General features: G+C 34.3%; 1 protein-coding gene across 1 annotated transcript in view; it reads right to left on the bottom strand.

The window, feature by feature from the left end:
* The window catches only part of ADGRV1 (adhesion G protein-coupled receptor V1), a 267,302-nt gene that overhangs the window by 180,961 nt on the left and 64,616 nt on the right, over positions 1–21,725 (bottom strand). The window contains exons 31-46 of the mRNA XM_056514381.1: positions 21,259–21,474; positions 20,133–20,377; positions 19,754–19,935; positions 18,199–19,010; positions 16,715–16,924; positions 12,171–12,301; positions 11,828–11,927; positions 10,741–10,920; positions 9,105–9,268; positions 8,455–8,548; positions 5,815–5,893; positions 5,081–5,219; positions 4,427–4,568; positions 3,736–3,998; positions 2,071–2,246; positions 500–624 (exon numbers count right to left, since the gene is read on the bottom strand). Of these exons, the coding sequence (XP_056370356.1) occupies positions 500–624; positions 2,071–2,246; positions 3,736–3,998; positions 4,427–4,568; positions 5,081–5,219; positions 5,815–5,893; positions 8,455–8,548; positions 9,105–9,268; positions 10,741–10,920; positions 11,828–11,927; positions 12,171–12,301; positions 16,715–16,924; positions 18,199–19,010; positions 19,754–19,935; positions 20,133–20,377; positions 21,259–21,474 (3,258 nt within the window). The remainder of the gene's footprint in view (positions 1–499; positions 625–2,070; positions 2,247–3,735; positions 3,999–4,426; positions 4,569–5,080; positions 5,220–5,814; positions 5,894–8,454; positions 8,549–9,104; positions 9,269–10,740; positions 10,921–11,827; positions 11,928–12,170; positions 12,302–16,714; positions 16,925–18,198; positions 19,011–19,753; positions 19,936–20,132; positions 20,378–21,258; positions 21,475–21,725) is intronic.

Genomic DNA, 21,725 nt, shown 5'->3' with positions numbered 1-21,725 from the left:
ATTTGAGTGTGATTCAGAGGACTCAGTTTGGAACTAAGAAAGTTTGGAAGTGAGAAAATTAATAGATAGGAAGAAATAAAAAAGTGACAAACAAACTAAAAATGCAGTTATCCTCATTCTCTGTCATCACAAGAAGTAGTCATGGCACTAAGATTCTTAAACTGCCTAGTCATTCAACACTTACAGAAAATAGTGTCTTTTCTATTATGTTAGAAAAATCCAGAATTACAGGTAGTAAAAAAAAGATTTTATAAATCAAAGGTCTTGTGAAAATACATAAGCAACAGAAGAGCAATACAGATTGTTGAAACTCTGGCAGCAATGGCTGATGACAAGCTGACTTTAAGCAGCCAAGATCTTTTATCTAATGAATTTTGATATCACAGGAATATTATAAGTGAATTTTCATTCCAAAGTTATATCTCCAGTATGACTGGTTACTCTGTAGCTATCTCCACTATGAAAATAGCAAGGGATGCTCTCAATAAAGTGAACGTACTGATGCCAAACGCAGTATCTGACAATGTCTCCCATTCAACACTCACAGACACGTTGAGCCCATTACTCCGTGAAACTTTCAAATAAACTGTAGTGTTCGCTTCTTCAACTGTGAAGGTATTTGTCCTAAATTTAAGAATTGTGAAAATAAATTTTAAGAAGTATTATTTTTACAGTATAAGAATAGGATTCTTACTGTACACTTTCAGCAGAAAATATGCAATAAAAATACTAGATTTGCTCAGTGATGGACTAGTATTAATTAGGCTGCACAATGTTTCTCCACACAAGACTTTGACAAAATAATGGAAAATTCAACAAAATCTTAAAACAGCCAGAAATTTAACACACCAACTGTATGGGTAAAGCTGAATGATTTCTGAAAACATCACTCCATATCATAGGCTTATATGATCTGGTTTGGGTTGCAAAGAATCTTAAAGATCATTTTGTTCCAGCCCTCCTGCCATAAGCAGGGACATCCCTCAACTCGACTAGGTTGCTCAGAGCATCATCGAACTTGGCCCTGAACATCTGCAGGGATGTGGCATCCACAGCTTCTCTGGGCAGCCTGTGCCTCACTACTCTCACAGTGAAGAGTTTCTTCCTGATATCTAATCTGATCCTATTGTCTTTCCATTTTAAGCCATTCCCTCTTGTCTTGTCACTACATGCCCCTGCCAAAAGTCCCTCTCCAGCTTTCAGACAGGCTTCCTTTAGGTACTGGAAGGTTACAGCTGAGTCAGGTCAAAGCTGCCTCTTCTGGATGAACAATCCCAATTCTCTCAGCATTTCCTCCCAGCAGAGGTGCTCCATCCCTCTGATAAATTGAGTGGCCTCCTCTGTCCTGCTCCAACAGCTCCATGTCTTCCTGCTGGGGCTCCAGGGCTGGAGGCAGCTCTGCAGCTGAGGTTTCACCACAGTGAGAGCAGGGACAGAAATCCCTTCCTCACTTCTGCCCAAGCTGCTTTGGATGCACCAGGACACGTTTGGCTCTCTGGGCTGGGAGTGCCCATGGCTGGCTCATGTCCAGCCCCTCTCCAGCACCCCCATGTCCTTTGGGGCAGGGCAGATCTCAATCTGTTCATCCCCAGCCTGCACTGCAGGTGCAGCACTTTGCATTTGGTCTTGTTACATCTCATGGGATTCCCAGGGCCCACTTCTTGACCTTGTCCAAGTAAGATGGCTCATTTGGTTCTAAAAAAACAGCTCTGAGTGAGGATGTATCTTACACAAGCTTAAATAAATAGGCAAATTTGAAAATTTCTGATTGCTGGGGAACTGGTCTATGGAATTCTATTAAATTCTTATTATCTACTACTATTAGAGAAATGTTTGGGGACTAATGAAGTGCTGTTTCAAGGAAAAATGCATAGAGAAGTCAACATTTCTAACAATGAGCAGTCCATTTTAAGTGTTTTTTCTGTTCTTCTGTGTAGCAGTAATAGAATTTGACAAATAGTATACTTTTAAAAATCATAAATTTTACAACTGGTTTACCAAATTTTTTAAAGGGAAACCAACTCTATGGCATATGAAAAACATCCTTTTGATTGAATCGGGGTTCAGTACCTATTTGTAACTGGGTAGATGCTGAAAAGCCCCAGTGGAGCCTGGTTCTGTAATACTGTAATCATAGTTTGCACTCTGGTGCCTAGTCTGGCTCCTCCAGTTGGATTGAACAGGGTGACAACAAAGTGCTCATCCAATTCTGGTTCTTCATCCAGGATTGCAGAAATACGCAGTGTCTGACAAGAAACAAGCACAGAAAGCTGCTGAGACTTGACAGCTAACAATGACAAAGTTATTCAGGCCATGCTGCTGTTTCTGTTCTTTCTTTTCTTGGAACAGCTCTGGACAGCAGGACAGCACAACAGCAGCTCTTGAAACTGGAGAAGGCAGGAGAAAGGCATGGACAGTTCAGGCAGAGGTTCTATAGTAATCCCTCTGGTGACCTCCATTACCGCAACACTAACATGAGCATATCCACTTTCTTTTTATTTTTCCTTTCCCTTCTTTCCTCATATCACAAGATACTCTGAAATGTAACAGGTTTTGATCCTTTTTTCTTTTGTTTTGTACTTATTCCACATGTTCCTTGGTAATTCATAGTCCCCATAGAGGTATCCTAATAGAGGTACCCCATAGAGATTCCCTAATGCAGCTCAGTCAGGTTGGGTTTACTTTAGTTGTCAACTGAACTATCTCATGAGCAACAGGGTAATTATACTTCTGGTACTGAGAAAAGAAAGGAAATAAAAGTCAATAGAGGAATATTTTAAACACTCTCTTCTTGATGTTTTATTCCCTCTACTGCACCATGGTGGATAAGAATGACATTGTCACAAGGTGGTCTCAAATCAGCAGAGAACTGTCTAGAGAGAAATAGGTGTTTTCACTGTCATTCTCCCCATTACCCAAAGAGGTGAAAGTGACAATAGCACATGTACCTTTGCCTTAGTGTTGAGTAGTACTTAGTAATGAAAGATCTAGAACTAAAATAATGCTTACAACATTTTAGATCTCTATTTACTTCTTTAATAAACCATACTGCACGACTGTATGGAGAAATCTTTTACTCCCTACTTCTCACAGATCTGCTAAACTGCCCATCACTGAGGTGCCAAATGCATTTTAGGTTCAGAAACTAAAAACCAGTGTTTGCAGAAAGGTTTGTTTCAGATTCTACTTTCTTAACCATAATATACTAACCTATTATTGACACACTTAAGATAACTCATTTTCTAGCTGACATTCTTATGGGGACAGTACAGAAGCAGCGGGATTAATACTGCCAGGAAAATAAGTAATTTTCAATTTCCAAAACTCTGAAAGCTGCTTACCTTTGGCTTGGCTGCAGAACACGCTTTTCAGGCCATGAAAAGGAATGGTATTTTTAATTCCACTATAATTACTTACAGCAGCAAATTATGACTTCATGTCAAAGTTTGTCTTTCAGCTGTATACCAACACATATAAATAAATTATCCTATACAGACATCATATTATATACCCATTGTATTGTTTTCAATTTACCTGAACTATTACAAAGAGAGAAATATCTACAGAAAAGCATATCCAATTTTTCTGCACTCCCACAACTCAGTTTATTCTGAGAATTAATGAAAACATAAGAAAAAAAATTATTACATGAAAAAACACAAACATTGCTGAAATGTTCCCAAAAATTTTTAAATAAAGCCTTCCTCACTTTTTGTGTTATAACTATCATATTACCTTAAATCTGACTCCCTCTTCCAGCACAATGTATCCTTGAGAAGGGGTCAAATCCACTGATGGTTCTGAAGAATTAACTTCACTTACAAGATACTGAACAGACACTGTTCCAAAGATTCCCTGAGGAGGTTCTCTAATGATATTTAATACTGCAACACTTTCCATCAGATGGAGAGCTGTTTGCTCTCTTAGGAAGAAGTGATCACTGTTATTGAACGACAAAATTCCATGTCCATCATCATTGGCAAATATAGTAATTGTGGCTTTCGAGAAATAAATAATAGAAATATGCTTCAATTAACATAATAAAGTATAATTGTACACAGGTACAAATAAATTAATATATACATAAATCCATTCTTTCTTAAATATATGTATATTGCTTTTATGTCCCTGATACCACTTAAAAGAATACGGAAGTATTTTGCTTTATCTAGGAAGATTTCTAGAAAGGAAGAATCTAGGCTTTCTTATTAAAACATCCAGCTTTTGCGTTTTCTAATTCCTTATTTTACATATTATTTTGGTTTTTTACATTTTTCAAAAGGATGTTTAAGAACTTTCCAAATGAGTTTAATAATCTATCACAGGAACACACTGGTGTTTTGTAAAACATGATTATTCAGGAGAATGAAATTAAAGTGACCAAGATACAATTCTGAAAAATGAGGACTTCAAAACTAAGTTTTACCTGTTGTGTTCTCCCCTAATTCCAGGCCAAATGAGGGATTTGTTAGAATTAACTGGAACCTCTCAACACCTTCAGGAATATCATCATCACAAATCACAACGACAACAGATTTATTCCTTTCTCCATCAGCAAAAAAAAGAGTCTAGCATTGAAAGACAGAAAGCAGTGAATATACAATAATTGATAATACACAGAGAAATTTTAAATTTAGCTAGAGCAGAATTGCCTTAAATAGAGAAGAAAGAAGAAGCAAGAAGAGGAGTAATTTCTATGTCCCTTATAAATTGATTGAAAAAGAAGCAATATAGTTAAATAGTTTAGCACTTTGCAGAGCGAGGACAAACAAGAGCAATTCACTTCAAAAGATCTGTTGTGAAAAATATTAAATCTTACATGAAATCTTATATGCTCTTGACTAAGCAAAATTGTATTTGAAATAGATGTTTGAAAGTTTACAAAAGTTTCAGTACTAAAAAAGAAAGGAAGACAAATAAGATGGCTAAATCTATCTAACTCTATTCAGATGATAAGAGCAACTGAAATAAGTTGAGAAATCTAGACGTACTAGTGACCCTTCTGCAGAATAAATAAGAAGATGTTCTTTTGAGGGAGCTGAAAAAATGATAACTATTAGATTTAAAGTTTGCTTCTTACCCTTGAGATCACATTAAAATCCAAACCCAGCTGTGCCTCCAAATTTTGGGCATAAAAAAACACTGACACGTTGCCATAAGAGCCTTTGTTTCGTAATGCCATTATGGTCAGATTCCCATGAGATTCATTAACTTCAAAACTAAAACAAAAACCAAGACAAATTCTCAGTGCTCTCTGAGCATGTTCTTTTAATAAGATGGTATTTCACTTAAAATCATCACCTCTACCTTTTAAGAAAAAGGCACTACTACAGTAAGGCATCATTACCACTTGTCTAATGCAACCATTATATATTGTTTTCCTTATCAAAATGGAATTGAACTATAGGACCCTTTTCCCCTACTTATTAGAGGCAGATCAGCACTGTCTATGAGCATGGAAATATGAGCATAGCTCCTGGAAATCAGAGAATAAGATCTGGGAGATACCAATGTGCATGCAGAGGCTGGGGCACTGGATGGAGGCTTGAGGGAGTGATGAAAATTCACAATACCAAAGGACAATATTGAAAATAAGTACATAGTAGCATGAGATTTCTGAGTAAACACGCTGTAAATGTTGGCTTCTAGTGTGGGAATCATCTTTCCTGTTCCACTGAACTAAACGATACGATGTCGTCTCAAAGATTTGATCCTATTTTTAATAGGAGTTTTACTGTTAATTGAAAATGAAAATAGTTGGGCAACACTAATAATTAACTCCCACAGGGAGCTCTTCAAGGTGACAAGACTTACTTGGTACTTTCCCATTCAACTACTCCGCTTATTCCATCATTAGCATCAATAATGATTTGAGAAGCTAAACCTTCCACATCTACAAATGAAAGCAGAAGAACAAGTATGTAAGAACAGTAGAATTCATTTTCAATTCATTTTCATTATTTTCAAGAACAGCAGAAGCATTTCTTTGTATCTGTATTAATTTTATAGAAGAAATACATACTTTTCTATTGCCAAAATGTGGAGGGGAAAATGAAGTGGACAGGGTACCTCAAAAGGCTTGAAGAAAATCTGTCCTTACTAGCTTACTATTAAAACTGCAGCACAGTGCCTTTAATTACCAACATTACATTTAATGCATTAAAAAAAAAAAAAAAAAAAAAAAAAAAAATTGAAGAAAACCCACAGCACAGAAAAAACAGAAAATGATAATAGCAAGATTTTTCATCAAGTCTTAATTCATCAAGTCTTAATTCATTGTGTGTTTTTATTATGATGATATTTAATGTTTTGCAGACTGTGCCATTCTGAATATGGGAGGGAAAATGAGTAAAAAGGCAGACTGTGCCATTCTGAATATGGGAGGGAAAATGAGTAAAAAGAATAATGAATTAAGCAGTATCTCGTATTTCTTTCAGTGCCTGATAATAAATCTTAATGGTACACACCACAGATTCTATTATAAAAAAGAATTATTAATTTCCATTTAGTTAGTTTATATACTGTAACATACTATTACTACATAAAAACACATGTATCTTCACAATAACTCTGTAAGATTATTGCATGTATTGCCCGTGAAAATACTGAATAATAGATGAATGCCAGCAATTTCCACTAATTTCAGGGACCAGAATTTGACCGTCAGAATTTGATTCTTCTGAAAACATAATGCCTTATTTTGTTTAAACAGCATCACGTCTACTTCAATTTATGTCAATTTACTTTCAATAAAAATTAAAAAGAAATGAAGACTGACAATTTCTACAAAACAAATTGACTCCACTAAATCTGTAGTAAATATACTATTTTCAGATCCATCAGAGAGATTACTATTAAATCAGATAAAACTGAAAAAAAGTAAAAGCTCACTGCCATGAATCCAAACGTGACACTATGAGATAGTGCTTAACGTGAGCTGCAGCTGCAACACCTCTACACAGACAGCAGAAAGGTTTAGAAATCCATAGGGGTTACAGTGCATATAGACCCTTCAGCTTCCTAACTGGTATTTTCCCTCGTCATGTCTGTGAGCCTGATCAACTCACTTAAGTTCTATAATACTTCACTTTCAATAAATATCAGATCTCTTATTTAATATCTGGCATTCTTCCCTTCCCCTGAGGCCCTCCTGTCATTTTACCCCATCTTAAGTCTTTCTTCTATCCATTAAGTTTATTAATTTTTCTTTCATCATTCTTAAGTATGGAACATTTTCCCTTTTCTTAATTCCTTGCACTTTTTTTATTAGAGTTGGGCCTTTTCTTCCACCTTTTCTAAACGATGGGATGGAGCAAGGGAAGCATGAAGAAGACAGAACTGTCCTTATGTTTGCTCTTTGTGCTCCATATCCACAAAGTCTCAGATCAGAAATAAAGGTCACTTAAGTTCCATGTGTTTAACTGTATACCACAGACATCCCATATTGCATATATGTGGCTGTGGATTGCTAAATCCTAAACAAATGCACTACACCAACAAGGATTTGAATTCTCAATCACAAAAAAAAAAAAAATACGCAAAAAGGGAAAACAAGATTAGAAACTAGTCTGATAACAGAATTAATTGTGACATTTTATAATGAGGACAAACTTTTGCCTCATGGATTAAAACTATTATCTGATCATCCCAAGAACATCAGAGTCAAATGGTCATGACTCAGACTGCTAACCACTTATGGCAGAAGGTAAGATTATACCACACTCAGAACAATCCTTCGTACTTTAAGGTTACTCTTTCTATGTTTTAAATTTTAGATTCAACTAATCACAGCTCAGTGTCTACACATCATTAGTCAGTCTTGCAAGTTACCTTTCAGTCTGTAACGAATTAACTCTGTCACTTCAATACGCATGCAAAGAAAGGGAAAAAGAGTCACAGAGGATGTTAGAAATAATCAGCATAATCAGTCACTGGTGCCACAGGATAACCCAATTGTCTTTAAAGCCAATGGCAGCTCTGCTACTGACTTCAGCAGCAGAATGAGGACCTAAATAAGCAAACTAATGAAGTTGTGTGGAAGAGTAGGAATACAGCAGATCATGACTCCTAAAAGTAAATCTGATAAAGAGTAATAAAAAGGTACTTTTGAAAGACTCACCAAAGGAACTACTTGAAAGAATTTGTTGTACATAGCTGTTTCTGTCATTTACTTGGAAATTAAAACCACATTAACACATTGCCAATGCAATTTTTGAGATAACTATGTTCTCCAACTGCTAATTGCTAATTACTAACTACTCTATTAAAATTGTTTTGTCATTTTTACAGGGCTTTAAAAAGTAAGAAGCCAGCGTAATGACTATGTTTGATGTTCTACAATGTTTCTTGCAGAACACCCTGTCTTATTTTGGCTTATTTGGGAAGCGGCAAGTGGAATAATATTCAATTGATATAAAAATAAAATGAAACATAATTGTTTTTAAGTTGTTTTACCCAGCCTAGGTGGGGAAGAAGTTGAATGGTTCATGACAAGTTCCACTGAAGTTAAATTAACCAAGAAGAATTCTTGCACTTCTGGTACTTCATCCTACAAAACACAAATCCAGTATATTCTCTTATCATTTTCTTTAAGAAACAATCACAGAATTTGTCAAAAAGCAATACACTAGAAGTCTCTAACCTTATAGTAACACTATAATTAATTTATGCTTCCATTTTCCTGGAACACTTTAACATAAAATGTTAATTATGAAGGAAGACATTATATTTAGTGAAAAGATTGTGGTGACACTGAATTAGATGTGAGTAAATTTCTGGTCAGTTTTAAAAGCACAAATAGCAGCTACTGATAAAGTAAGAGCCTGATAAAGCTCTTCACTGTTAAAGTAGAAAGCAATGAATTACACAGGTCTGAATATCATAAAATAAAGTCTTAATGAAAGAGTTAAATTTCATTTAAGTAAGAACAGTCTTCTGTTATTATTTGTCCTTCTGTGATTTTACCATTAAAGACCAAAGCAGTCTTTCTAAATTAAAATAAAATTGATAGCTTCAAGTAATACAGGTTGCAAGATTCAGGTTCCACAATATTCCTTTCCAGTAGTCACACAAATAAGTATAGAGTGAAAGGATATAGAATTTACCTCTAGAATAGTAACATTTATGGCAGCTGATGTTTCTCCTTCTTCCAAAATCACTGAATCAGAAACAGCTACATAATCAGCTCCTGGTTCAGCTAAGGTCCCCTCTGTCTGGTTACTTAAGAAGACCAACCCTGGAACTGTGGCATATGTGACATTGATGGCACCTGTTTAAAATGTGACCAAAAAAAGCCCACTTTTTCAATTATTATGTAATGCTCACTGGAACAGACAAAGAAAGAGATCAAATGCTAGTCAAAAAAATGGAGCATCTAACTACAAACCAGAAGATTAAAACTAATCTGAAACCAACGAGACCTATTCCTTTCAGTCTTATGTCCAAGATCACAGGACTCAGAAAGCATTAGGACCCATGTATTAATATATTTGAGATGCTGTGAACTTCAAATATTACATTACATACCTGGGACATCTAATGTATTATTAATACCAGGTTTGGTGTCAAGGGAAGTAGAGGGTGTCAGGAATGACTGATGTCTGAGAAAGGCTCTAAGGAGAGTTCTAAATTTAGTTTGTTTTCCAGGTAGACTGACACAGATGTTGATGGAGAACAAAAATTAGGGCATACAGTGATAGATTTCATTACAGGAAAAGCTAGATTTTTTTTTTTTTCTATAATAAAGCCAAGTCTCACTAATCTGCCAGAGTAACTCAAATTACAAATTTAAAGAGAGTGATCCCAGATATAAAATGACAAATGAAATTCAAAATTAATCTGTATGAAATAAAATGAAATAAGGTATACAAGAATCTTAGTTTTAATAAATAAATATGGAGTTAATTGAGAGATTTCACATTTACAATGGATTCTTACAATAAACTAAGTTTCCTAAGTAGTGTTTGGAAGGTAATTTAGATACTGATTGACATTAAAAAAGAAAGGGGAAAACAAAGAAATGACATTCAAACTCTTCTACAAATCTGTAGTGTGTCCAGATCTTGAATATTTGTTTCAACTGATCAATTAACCTCAAACCAGATAAAAACAAATAAGAGAGATTCTCACTGAGTTCTAAATATAGTCTAAAAACATAAATAGAAAATTATTATGCATGTTATCTCTCAATGGAAGTCAAAATACTCAGGAAAGAAACATAAAAATATTTTGCCACACAGAACATTATTAAAGTTAGTACCATTTAATTTTATTTTAAAAGGAAAACTGAATTAAATGCATAGTTCTCAGGAGAGGCATAAACTGAATTCAGAGGTGTCAATGCAACTTTTTCCATGGGATATTCCTAAACTGTCAGATTCAGGAAGTTTACAGAGGGAATGCTGTGGGAATGATAATTCCATATAAGCTCCTTCTCTCATGTTTCTTAATTTGTTCTGGACAGACTAAAAATTCAAGACATATTTGCTGGACATAACAGTACAACCCTAACAGTGAACTAGATATGTCATAGCTCCCAGATCCCTTGCTGTAGAATTAAAGGCTATGGCTTTAGTTTTATCTAAAACTTAGTTTCCAAGCCCAGAGTAAGGGGCCTAGAAGTTCTGGAAACCTCAATTGTATCCAAGATTTTCCAGATTTTCTAGCCTCCTTGTCATGGCGTTCATTTGTCTAATTATTTTGAAAATAAAATTTAATTTCTCTTGGAGATGTTATACAAACCTAGAGATCCAAATTCTCTGTTAATAAAAAGCTGAACTGTTTTGTTTTCCTCTGGAAGTAAAACTACCCTGGATGGAGAAGCAAAATTCAGTAATCCATGTGGTTCATCACTAGCTTCTACTGTCAAAACAGCTTCATATCCTTGACTATCCAAAACAGCAGCACCAGCAGGAGAAACACCTGCAAGAGAACCAATGGACTACAATTAATAATGTTAGGTAAATGAAGTTTTGGCTTACATTACTGCTATTTTTATGTAAAAATGACAGCCAGTAAAATTGCAAATGAAATCAAACCAAACACATTATATGCTCACTGAATTTTACAGATGGTGTAATTGCATTCTATAACAAGCACAGGAACATTCAATCACTACAAAAATTGTATGTAAAAAACTATAGAGTTCAAGACTATATTAAGAAATGAGAAAATTTGAAGAGACTGCTAAATATTAACTTTCCTAAACTACTTCTATTGTAATAGGAAAGTTTTCCTAGGAATTCATTATAAAAGTTAAAATTATATTCAACTTCTTAATCATTCCATTAAGAAATTACTACAAGCGTTGTCTTGATGATCAACCACATGAATTTAAACTTATTCTGAAGGATTACAAGAGTAAACAAATTTTTTAGACAAGTTGGTAAGGCACCTATCAGCAACACCACCCACATCAAGTTAGTTTGGTGTTTAGACACTAATTCCAGTTTAACAAAGGGTATTTCAGAAGGGATGTAGTTTCATGCTTCTTTTCTCATTATAATTTCAATGAAAGAGTAAAATATTCTGACCTTCTGTAATTCAGAGGCAGATCAGAAAGACAGCCTGACAGACAAGATTGTTTAAAAAGATAAAAATATCAATTTATTTTATGACACCTGTATCATATGTTTATGTATCATATACATAAACACACAGATGTGTCCAGTCTGTTTCAATAAAATGTGAACAAATTTTCCATACTTTGCAACATTTTCAATATTCTTAGTCCTACACTTCCAAAACGGCTCAATACAAGCAGAACTATCACACTACTAACTGGAAATTTTAGATACAGCAGATATAGCAGTGTGTAGTTTGCCATTACCTTCTGTTTTGATGTTGTACAGGATGATCCGGTATTCTTCCTTTTCTTCTGGAATATGGTCATCCAGCAAGTGGACGTATAATGTTGTATTCAATACCCCCTATAAAAGTTATTGATAAGCTGATAAGTCATTAGTGTACAGAGTACAATTAATACCACTCTATCATATGTATTTTGAGCAATACCTTTAAGAAATGTCAAGTTAAAATACTGAAAACTATACACTCCCTGCAGTTTAATCATACCAAGACAAAGAAGACTACTATAAAAGCACACTTGTTTCATCAGCTCACTTCAAACTACAATATTATCTTGTAGCCATTAAATTTGCTTATGGACTCACCTCAGAAAAAAAGAGAATTCCAGAATAATATTCAAAATTTTGTTGTACATTATATCCAACTATTTTCCACTCAACAGTAACATTTCCCAGCCCTGGGGCAGTTCTTACAATATGGAATTGCAATTGTTCTCCTAGGGACAAAGGACAAAATGCAATATTTTGGGGTTTATTCTTCTACAATTCAACTATTAAAATGAAAATGAAAAAATCTGAATCACAGTTAAAGTATTTTTTATTTGAAATCTTAATATTTTTAATAGTGAGTTTCCTTGTAGTTAAGTAATACCTTTTTTAAAATATTGAAACAAAACCCCCACAAATCTAAACTCTTTCCTCATGGGCTTTTATGAAATTATTTCATTGTTGGAAAGAATTATCAACATATAAAGGAAACTGGTACATATGTATAACTGCTATCAAAACATGCACAAAACAAAGAGAGTATCTGTTTGTGAACTACACACAATAAATGCTCTACACACAGCTTTAACACAGTTTTCTACAGCAGCTCACTGGCAAGGAATAGACATGTTCCTAATATCTGCAGTATCTTGTGACTTTACATACTGCATGTGGAAAGATGCTAGTAATTACCTGCAAGTTCCATTTATGTGAGTTTTAATTTACAAATGTTATCAGTTTCTGGATGTTAGAAAACCCCAGAAAAAAAAAAAATCACAATTTTAAAAGGACAGTATTTAGAAGCAAAAAATTAATGTTTTATAATTTTAAAATTATTTTAATAATTTATTATAATTTCAGAGATAATAGGTATCAAATAAAAATATGCATCTATAAGAAGTTATTTTTTCTACATTTATAATATTTAACCAAATGGTCACTTAAAGAGTAAACTCTTTAGAAAATTTTGAAAAATTAAGAAAATTCATATAAAGTATGAAATAGCTATATGTATTTATAGAAAATAAATACATCATATAAAATTAAATATTTTAAATATAGGCATTTAAAATTACATATTATATTAAAATGAAATAGTTCAGCAGATAATATTAGTAAAATTGTGTAATATATCCATATTAGAGGAGATAAGTGTATTGCATCTGTATGCCAATGGTATTTTTCCAGTTCGTAGAATGAAAGTATATAATTATGCAATTAGTTTTCAAGGACATGAAATACACAGAAATTAATAATATTGAGGTGCTTGGAAATAATAATGTAAACTTAGGTCCATCCTCAACTGACTGAAAATGCATTTTTTAGTATTGCTATAAATTGACTTGAATTTTTGTTGCTGTTGCAAAACTGGAAATAATTCCATCTTTTAGTCTGTGCTATGTACACACTTAAAAGCCACCCTACTGAGAAACACAGATACATCTGTGAAAGGGAAAGTGCAGGTGTGGTGTTAGGTTATGTTCTTAGTACACAGCATACAGAATTGAGTAGCACAGCTACTCCCATTGACTGTGTAACTCAAAGAACAAATTGTGATGCTTATCTGGTTATTCTGGCATATTATATTACAGGACAGTATTGTATATCTAAAACTGGCAGAAAAAAATTGATCATTTTCTGGACATGTTCTCTGTTTGGCAAGGAAATATTTGACTGTATTGTATTGGCTACGAATGAGATAGATATGAACAGCAAATTTCAAAAGACCTTAATATAATAAACTGAAAACTAAATTTGTGAAGAAGTAATACAAAAATTGTATACACCAATTTTCCAGTACATACAATTAGTAAGCTATCAGTCTCATAATTTCAAACTTTATTTAAACCTTGTTTTAAGTTGCCCCACGCTAGTTCTAAGAAAACAAAGAATTCGAAATTTATTGACATCACAAGAATTCTGCTTCTACACTCAGATATCTGAGGACAGATTGACAATTTACAGGTCCCTCTAAGCCTAATTTTTCATGTCATTTCATACTGCCCTGAAATCTGTTTATCCCATTCGAGAATTTTGAACATTCATAGCAAACAAATAAATATTTATTAGAAAAATAATTACTTTAATATCATCATAGAACACACAATACAGACAAGGGTTATTTCAATGCTACATTATGCAACACAACAAATTTTCACTAAGGACTGTAAAATACTTCAAGATACAGGATTTTGATACACTGTAATCCAAGCACCAAGAAGAAACCTGAAGTACAATTCATTTTCATTAAAGACCCTCTAAGAGTCAGCTCAGCCAGCTTTACCAAAATCTTTGTTATTCCTATCCAGTAAGAAATAGTAACACAAATAAAAATCAATTTCTGAAGATTGAAAGCATTCTTAGGTTAATTTCACTATTTTGTCGTAGGGTTTTTTTAATGTTTTACTCTTTTAAATCTTTCTTTAGATTTCTAGTCTTATGAAGGAGAAGGAGACCTAATCCATTCTCCACTTGTTCCTTATTTTAAGCTACTGCAGTGTGTTTTCATCTAATTCAGTCATAGGCATACAGCTATTGCAGTTCTGCTTGTATTTAAATGCTGCCCTTGCCCTCAGTATGGTGATTGTGTGAACTGAATATATTCATATATGTCACCAAGACAGCCATGATCCACAGCTGAAGTGTGAAGAAAGGATTTACTCCATTACGTAACTTTCAAAACAGAGTCACCTACACTGCTAAACTTATTCCGTGTTAGCAGGGCAAAAAGTGCCCTGAGCACTGTGTTACATATCAAATTATTTGATGCACAAATCCTTCACCAGGCTTCCTTCCCCCCTTACAAAAAGTCGAAATCTACAGGAAAGGCTTTTGGTCTTTAACAGCATTCTGTTATCTGCTGTGAGAAAAATCCATTTCTTTTCGGTTGGCAGACAACAATGCAGAGAGAACATAAATACCTGAATTTTCTCACACTGAGTATTTTCTAACATCTCCCATCTGCAAGGTTGCTGTTTAAGCAAATCTAAAATGAACTATTTTTTCTCTTTCCTTGCTAATCTTCAGTTTTTCAAATCTTTCCTCCCCACAGTGATAAATTATATGAACAACTTGAAAAAAAAATACTGAGTTGCTTAACAGAAACTGTTCAATAATATAATAATAATATAATAATATAATAATATGATAATATGATAATATAATAATATAATAAATATAATAAATAAATAATAAATAGAAAAAAATAAATAGAAAAGATAACACTATTTGGATTTATGTCTGATAATGTTTTGTCTCCATAAGAAAAAACTTGATAATGAAAATCAAGGAAAAACACTGAAATCATATGAAAACCTTAGTTCATTCCCTTTTTTTTTTTTTTTTTTTTTTTGTATCAAAGTGGACTAGTTTGGTTGCTTTTTCTTGTTCTAATGCAAGGCACTATTTTTCACAAGCTGAAGAACTGGAATCAGTTTTAGCACTATATATACATACTATATATAGAATACTATATATAAAGCTCCAGATAAAAGCTTTCAGCTTCAGCATGCTATGACTAATATTTAACCACTGGGAAGTAAATAAGGTCTTTGTAACCTTGAGGAATTAGATTATTTGTATTAATTAACATTAACAGCTGTTCTTACACTGCCAGGCTGCAGCTGGCTAGTCAGGCAGATCAGAACTGCTAATGTGGAGTAATGAAAGATGGAACTGGGCACAACAGAAGTAACACAAACTGTATCTAAACAAAATCCAAATCTTATGGTGTCCTGGGAAAAAAAAACAGACCATGTTCTTTTTGAGACAGACTTTTTCTTCCAACAAAAATTTCAGTGCACATGTTCCTCGAGAGCAAATCTCTCTTTACCCATCAGTTTACATATCTGAAAAGTTTGAGACTGCAATACACTGAAATTCCAGCAAAGGCTAACAAGAGCAGTGACCATTTGTACTTTTACTGTCCTGTGCAGAACTGTACTAAATCTTCGGTAAAACACGAGACATGCTCTCTTAAGACATTAGTAGACACTAGATATCTAACTATTACCGGTCTCAAAAGTCATGACTGAGTGATGACATCAAGATTTTCACAAGCCTAAAATGAGCTGCCATAAAAAATATGAAGAGAAACTTTAGAAAGACGGAATATTTTTTCTGGTTTTGTTTTTTTGTTTTTGTTTTTTTTTTTTTGTTTTTTTTTTTTCGTTTCTTTTTGGGGTTTTTTTGTGGGTTTTTTTTTGCTGGGAATATTTTCTAGATAATTTAGACTTAATTTCAAGTCAGTGATAGATAATATTTGCTTAAGCTTAGCAATTGGTCTGTATGATGGTGGTTATATACAGTCCTGGAATATGGTATAAAATAATGAGAAATGCTAAAAGGAGCACAGAAATTCAATGCCAGTAGAATCAAGGCATAACCTTCAGGAAACAGAAGTGAAAGAACAAATGGTGAAATATGGGCTTGGAAATGGCCTATTCATCTTTTCCATAGACTTCATTTAAGAGATATTTGAAGGAGTTAAAAATCCAAAGAAAAATGTGCTAAGTATGTGGTTATTCTCTGTTTGCTGGCATTCTCTAAATAGTGGCAACAATCCTTGAATGGATATCAACAGAAAGCACAGAGATGGAAGCTCATGTTAAACAAACTGAGTGTGGTCAACACTCAGAACTCACCTTCACGACCAATAACAGACCTTCCAGCTGTCTGGAAGCTAATGATTCCTGCCACATTGTCACTTGCCAGGATAACCACTGTGACAGTGTCAAAACTGGGCAGAATCCTACTCCCTCCTTCAGTATGCACCAGGCTGATTATGATGCTTTCATTATCCTCTGGCTCTGGATCATCTAAAATGGTGAGTGTGACCATCTTTTTCGTTTCACCTAAAGGTAAAAGAACATATATATATACACATGTGTTCATATGAAAATCACCTTTTAAAAAGATTCAATCATCTATTCTACTAGTAAGTACTTAACTAATATAAAAAAAGACATGAAGAATCTTTGCTTATTTACTTGTCTAAAAGTTATAACTACTGTTATGAAAATTTATTCAATTACTAATGAAAGGCTATATTAGGCAATATAAATAACAAATTATTAAGTATGTTCTGTAGAAATTAACAATGTTGGCATTCTGAATGCCTAGAATTCTTATTTGCTTTATAAGTTCTCCAACTTTCAAATTTTCATTAGAAAAGGGGAATACAATTCCTGTAAAAAGAATTATCAAGTGAATACATTTTCTGATGAGCTACATACAGACACAAAACTTGACTATACATACATGAAAACTTGACTATATATTTACTGGACCAGGAAATGCATTAAAGTGAGCTGTCATTATATTAGCTACCTGTCTTCTGGAATATCAACAAATGACAGTGTAAGCAGCAAACACAATCAATTACCAGTCTCTATAATACATTACATTTTGCAACACAATCCTATTAGTCATTCTATGTGCATAACCTTCACTAATAATTATATCAGTTTACCACATGCATATATTTTTGTTATATTGCCCTCCAAAGTATTTTGAAAATAGATTTAGTAAACTTTTAAACACTAATATAATTACATGTCAGTTTCCAAATCACTCCTGGCAATCCTTCATTTGAGTTCAGAGGGTTTAGCAAGCTAAATGAACACTAAAATCATTATTACACTCCCATAAATTGTTTTCAAAAGAACTGTTCAATCATCTCAGACTTTGAAAATAAAAACCACATCCATCATGTTGCACAGTGCTTAAATAATGCCTGCTATGGACTTTTCTTCTTGGCAATTTTTAAACTATCCTTCTATGTTATGAAATCAATACAATCTCAGAATCTAAAAATATATATCATTAAAAATTACTACTGAATTTACTGATGATTAACAAAAGACCACTTAGGCCTGATTCTCATTTTCATTATCTTTGATACAATAACAATTTCAGCAATATTATTCCTCATCTATTTTGTAAAAATATTATCTTTATAATGAATACAGCAATATTTCATTAAAAATACGTAAATATTTATCATTTTCATCCTTTTGTTTTTTGTTTTTTGGGGTTTTTTTTCAGACTTTGTGGTCATTGAGTGTCTGTTCATTTTTTGTTTTCTTTAGTTTTGGACAAGATAAGTTAGTGCTAAACCTTGCCTCACCTTCAGCAAACACCAGAATCTCACCAACACCCACAAAATCCAAGTTTGGCGTAGCAGTTCCACCAACAACACGCCATTCCACTGTCACCTGTCCCAGGCTGCCTTCTGTCCTGTGTATCATTAGCTGCACGTTGGCCTGAGGGCGTTCTTCTACTTCAATATACAGACCTTCCTCTGTTGCATTGGGACTTACACTGTAGATCTTAAATACTCCAAAGGCATCCCCATTCATCATTATGGTAACTGTGGAAGTATTTGGCTGTCCAACAGTTGGTTGATTTTTTAAGCTGGCTGAGATATTCAATAGTTCGACTTTTAACAGGGATATAGTGAATTTTTCATCCAGCTCTGGCAGGCTGTCAGGGAGTATGGTAACTGTGAGATTTGCAAACTCTTCCCCTTCCTGCATGATGGCCCATTGTCTTGTGATAGATTCATAATCACTACCAGCAATGGCTTGTGTGCTAAACAGAATGGATGCACTGCTGATGTTTTTCTTGTAGGTCCATAATCCTGACATGTTAGTTAATGGCCTGATCTCTGTTGTCAGCCAGAGGCAGAGAGGAATCTCTGAGGCACTGGAAAATGTAAAGGCTGAACATGCTTGTTCTTTTAGGCACTGAGTTGCACAGGCATACAGTGGGTCACTTGCTGCTGACACATTCACTCCGGTCTTGGATGGCTGGTCAGGAATTCCTGGTACAGGAGACTCATAGTAGGCCAGTATATCCTCACCTTGCTCAATGGCAAGAGCTACAACATCAGTCTCAGAAGTGCTGTAAAATATTTGCAGCTGACCAAACCTTCCCCCACTGAAAGAAATTAAAATAAAAATGTTACGTTAGCCTGTGAATCACATCTAATAGTCTATATGTTATTGGGTTAAGAATAAAAATTAACAAAATTAACTGATTGAAGAATTAACTAATTCTGAATTGCTGAAAAGTTAGCTAATTACAGTGACTTCTCCTGAAGCTACTACCAGAATAGATGAGTAGCTGGGTTTTTTGGAGAACAAGTTTGATCATTTGTAGCTTGGTTAGCAGTCTGTTAAACATGCATGTTTGCAAACATTTGTTTCTAGGAGTTAAATTAGTCTTCCTAGGACTGTCAAGGAAGAAAAAGCCTTTGCTGTCTAGCACTATTATCATTCCTCTGAGATGTTATACACTCAGGATACCATATTTCACATGCAAAACTGATCTGCTTTTCAATTTGTCTTCCATCACACATTTGATGCATTTTGTCCTCCAGTTCACATCACATAAACAGGCTGGTTTGCAGCTTTAAATGGCTTGACAATTAAATAGGCAAAATAAAACTTCAAGTGCACTGCGTACACTGGGTTTATCCTACAAACATTTATTTCATTGAAACTTTATGTACATTTCTAACAAGCAGACATCTAGTTCAAAATCAAAAAAAGAGAGCTGGCAGAACAAGAAATTGATGCAAATACCTATATAAGGGCGTGACATTTAAATTATTGCCAAAAAAACACCCAACAAGAAACAAATCAAACCAAAAATTCAAAATCAGCCAATATTATACAGACCTTCTCCTCACTGATATATTTGCAAGTAAATTTCTTTCTAGTGGCTCCTGAATTCGATATGAAGACTGATGAAAAAAAACTGTGCCATAAGGATTATCATTGGCAGGTATAACAATATTTGCTGTGCCATCTAACCCAATAGCACCACCGTTGAAGGCCTGAGTTAATTCTATATGGACAACCTCAAAAAGAAAAAAAAAAGAAAAACAAATAATGCAGCTAAATAATTTTTGCCATTTCTAAAAATAATCACAAGTAAAACAAAATCTGAACTTGTTGCAGCTTCCTGCCATAACATTTTTTATTTGGATCTGCACACATTTCTTATGCAAGTTAAAACTCTAATACTGTTCAAGAGAGACATAACTTCTTTACTTACTTCTTCTACTTCTGGAATACCATCAGCCAGGATTTCCAACAGCAACATCTGAATGGTTTCCCCAGGGGCAAAAGTAATATTACCCATGGCAACTTGCAAGTCATCATCAGCAGGATGTCCATTAATGGTAGCAGCCCACTGAACAGTAACATTACCCAGTGTCCCAGCATTGCGGATTATTGGCAGATTTATGGTTACTGATCCAAATTCAGGCTCCTCCACAGTGAATTCAGTATTCTGAAAAACTGACATACACCACAGGGAAAAGTAGTGCATTAACAATCAAATTGAAAGGAAATTTGTCAGTTCCTGAAGAACAGAGTTTTATTTTATTTGCATTTACTTGCACAGGTAAACCCCTTTAATCATGTTAAAACCTAAATGCAAACTTTCAATACTCATATATTCATCTGCAGAGAAAATTAGCAAGAAAATTAAGCCCTAATCCAAAAAGTCCAAAAATACACCCATTGTTTGAGGCTAAACATGAACAGCTTCTAAAGCCACAGAATATAATTTCATAATTATTTCCAGCAAAGAAACTCTTTACCAGACTTCATGTCACTTACTGAAGAAATAAATTAAAACTATTTAACATGGAATATGTTAAGCAGAAATCAGAGAATCACGGAATGGGCCAGGTTGGAAGGGACCACTGTAAATCACACAATTTAAACTCCCTGTTCAAGCACGGTCATCCCAGAGCACAAGGCACAGGAGTGCGTCCAGACAGTTCTTGGATGTTTCCACTGGAAACTCTACCCCCTTTCTGGGCAATCTGTTCCAGTGCACCATCACCTGCACAGTAAAGAAGGTCTTCCTCATGTTCAGGTGAATTTCCTGAGCACCAGTTTCTACCTGCTGCCTCTTGCTCTACTGCTTCATGCCATGGATCAGAGCCTCTAAGAGGCTCAATCCTTTTGTTATACTGATGCCTCACTACTCTTTTATTACATGTTTTAATTCAGTTCACATTACCTTTTCCTTTACTCTCTACACCAACCTTTACTCTACACCAACACTTCCACTTCTGAATTCAATTCAGAATTCATTTGCCAAGTAGCAACCCCCCCACAAACCCCCAGAAAAAATGTTAACAGAAGAAAGAAAATATGTTCTCCTTTACCAAAGGATCCAAATGGGTCATCAGAAGCCTCAATAGTTATGACTGCCCTTGTCAAAGATCCAAGCAAGGCTCCTCCTGTTGTTTGGTTCAGCAGCTGAACATAAAATGACTCCTCAAGTTCAGGATTGATATCATTAATTATATAAATTGGCACAGCTTTACTTGTCTCCCCTTCTAGTAAGACAACATCTGATGAAGCTACACTGTAGTCCTCACCTAGATTTGCAGATGAAAAAACCCAAAATAATAAAACAATAAAACAATGCTATATGGTTCAGTGTGGTGAACATTATCAGTAATATCCATCTTCCCTTTGCCTAACATGCATTTCTCTGTGTTTTTATGGTGTCGTTCCTTTATTTTTAAACACCAAAAGTTGGGGAAATTGGGGAGTAGGGGGTTGGTTTTTTTTTTGTTTTGTTTTGTTTTTTGGTTTTTTGTTGTTGTTGCTGTTGTTTTGGGGGGGG

This window comes from Oenanthe melanoleuca, chromosome Z, assembly GCF_029582105.1.
Source record: "Oenanthe melanoleuca isolate GR-GAL-2019-014 chromosome Z, OMel1.0, whole genome shotgun sequence".
In the NCBI taxonomy this organism is placed as follows: domain Eukaryota; kingdom Metazoa; phylum Chordata; class Aves; order Passeriformes; family Muscicapidae; genus Oenanthe; species Oenanthe melanoleuca.
The sequence above is the reverse complement of the archived record's forward strand: the minus strand, read 5'-3'. Positions and strand labels throughout refer to the sequence as shown.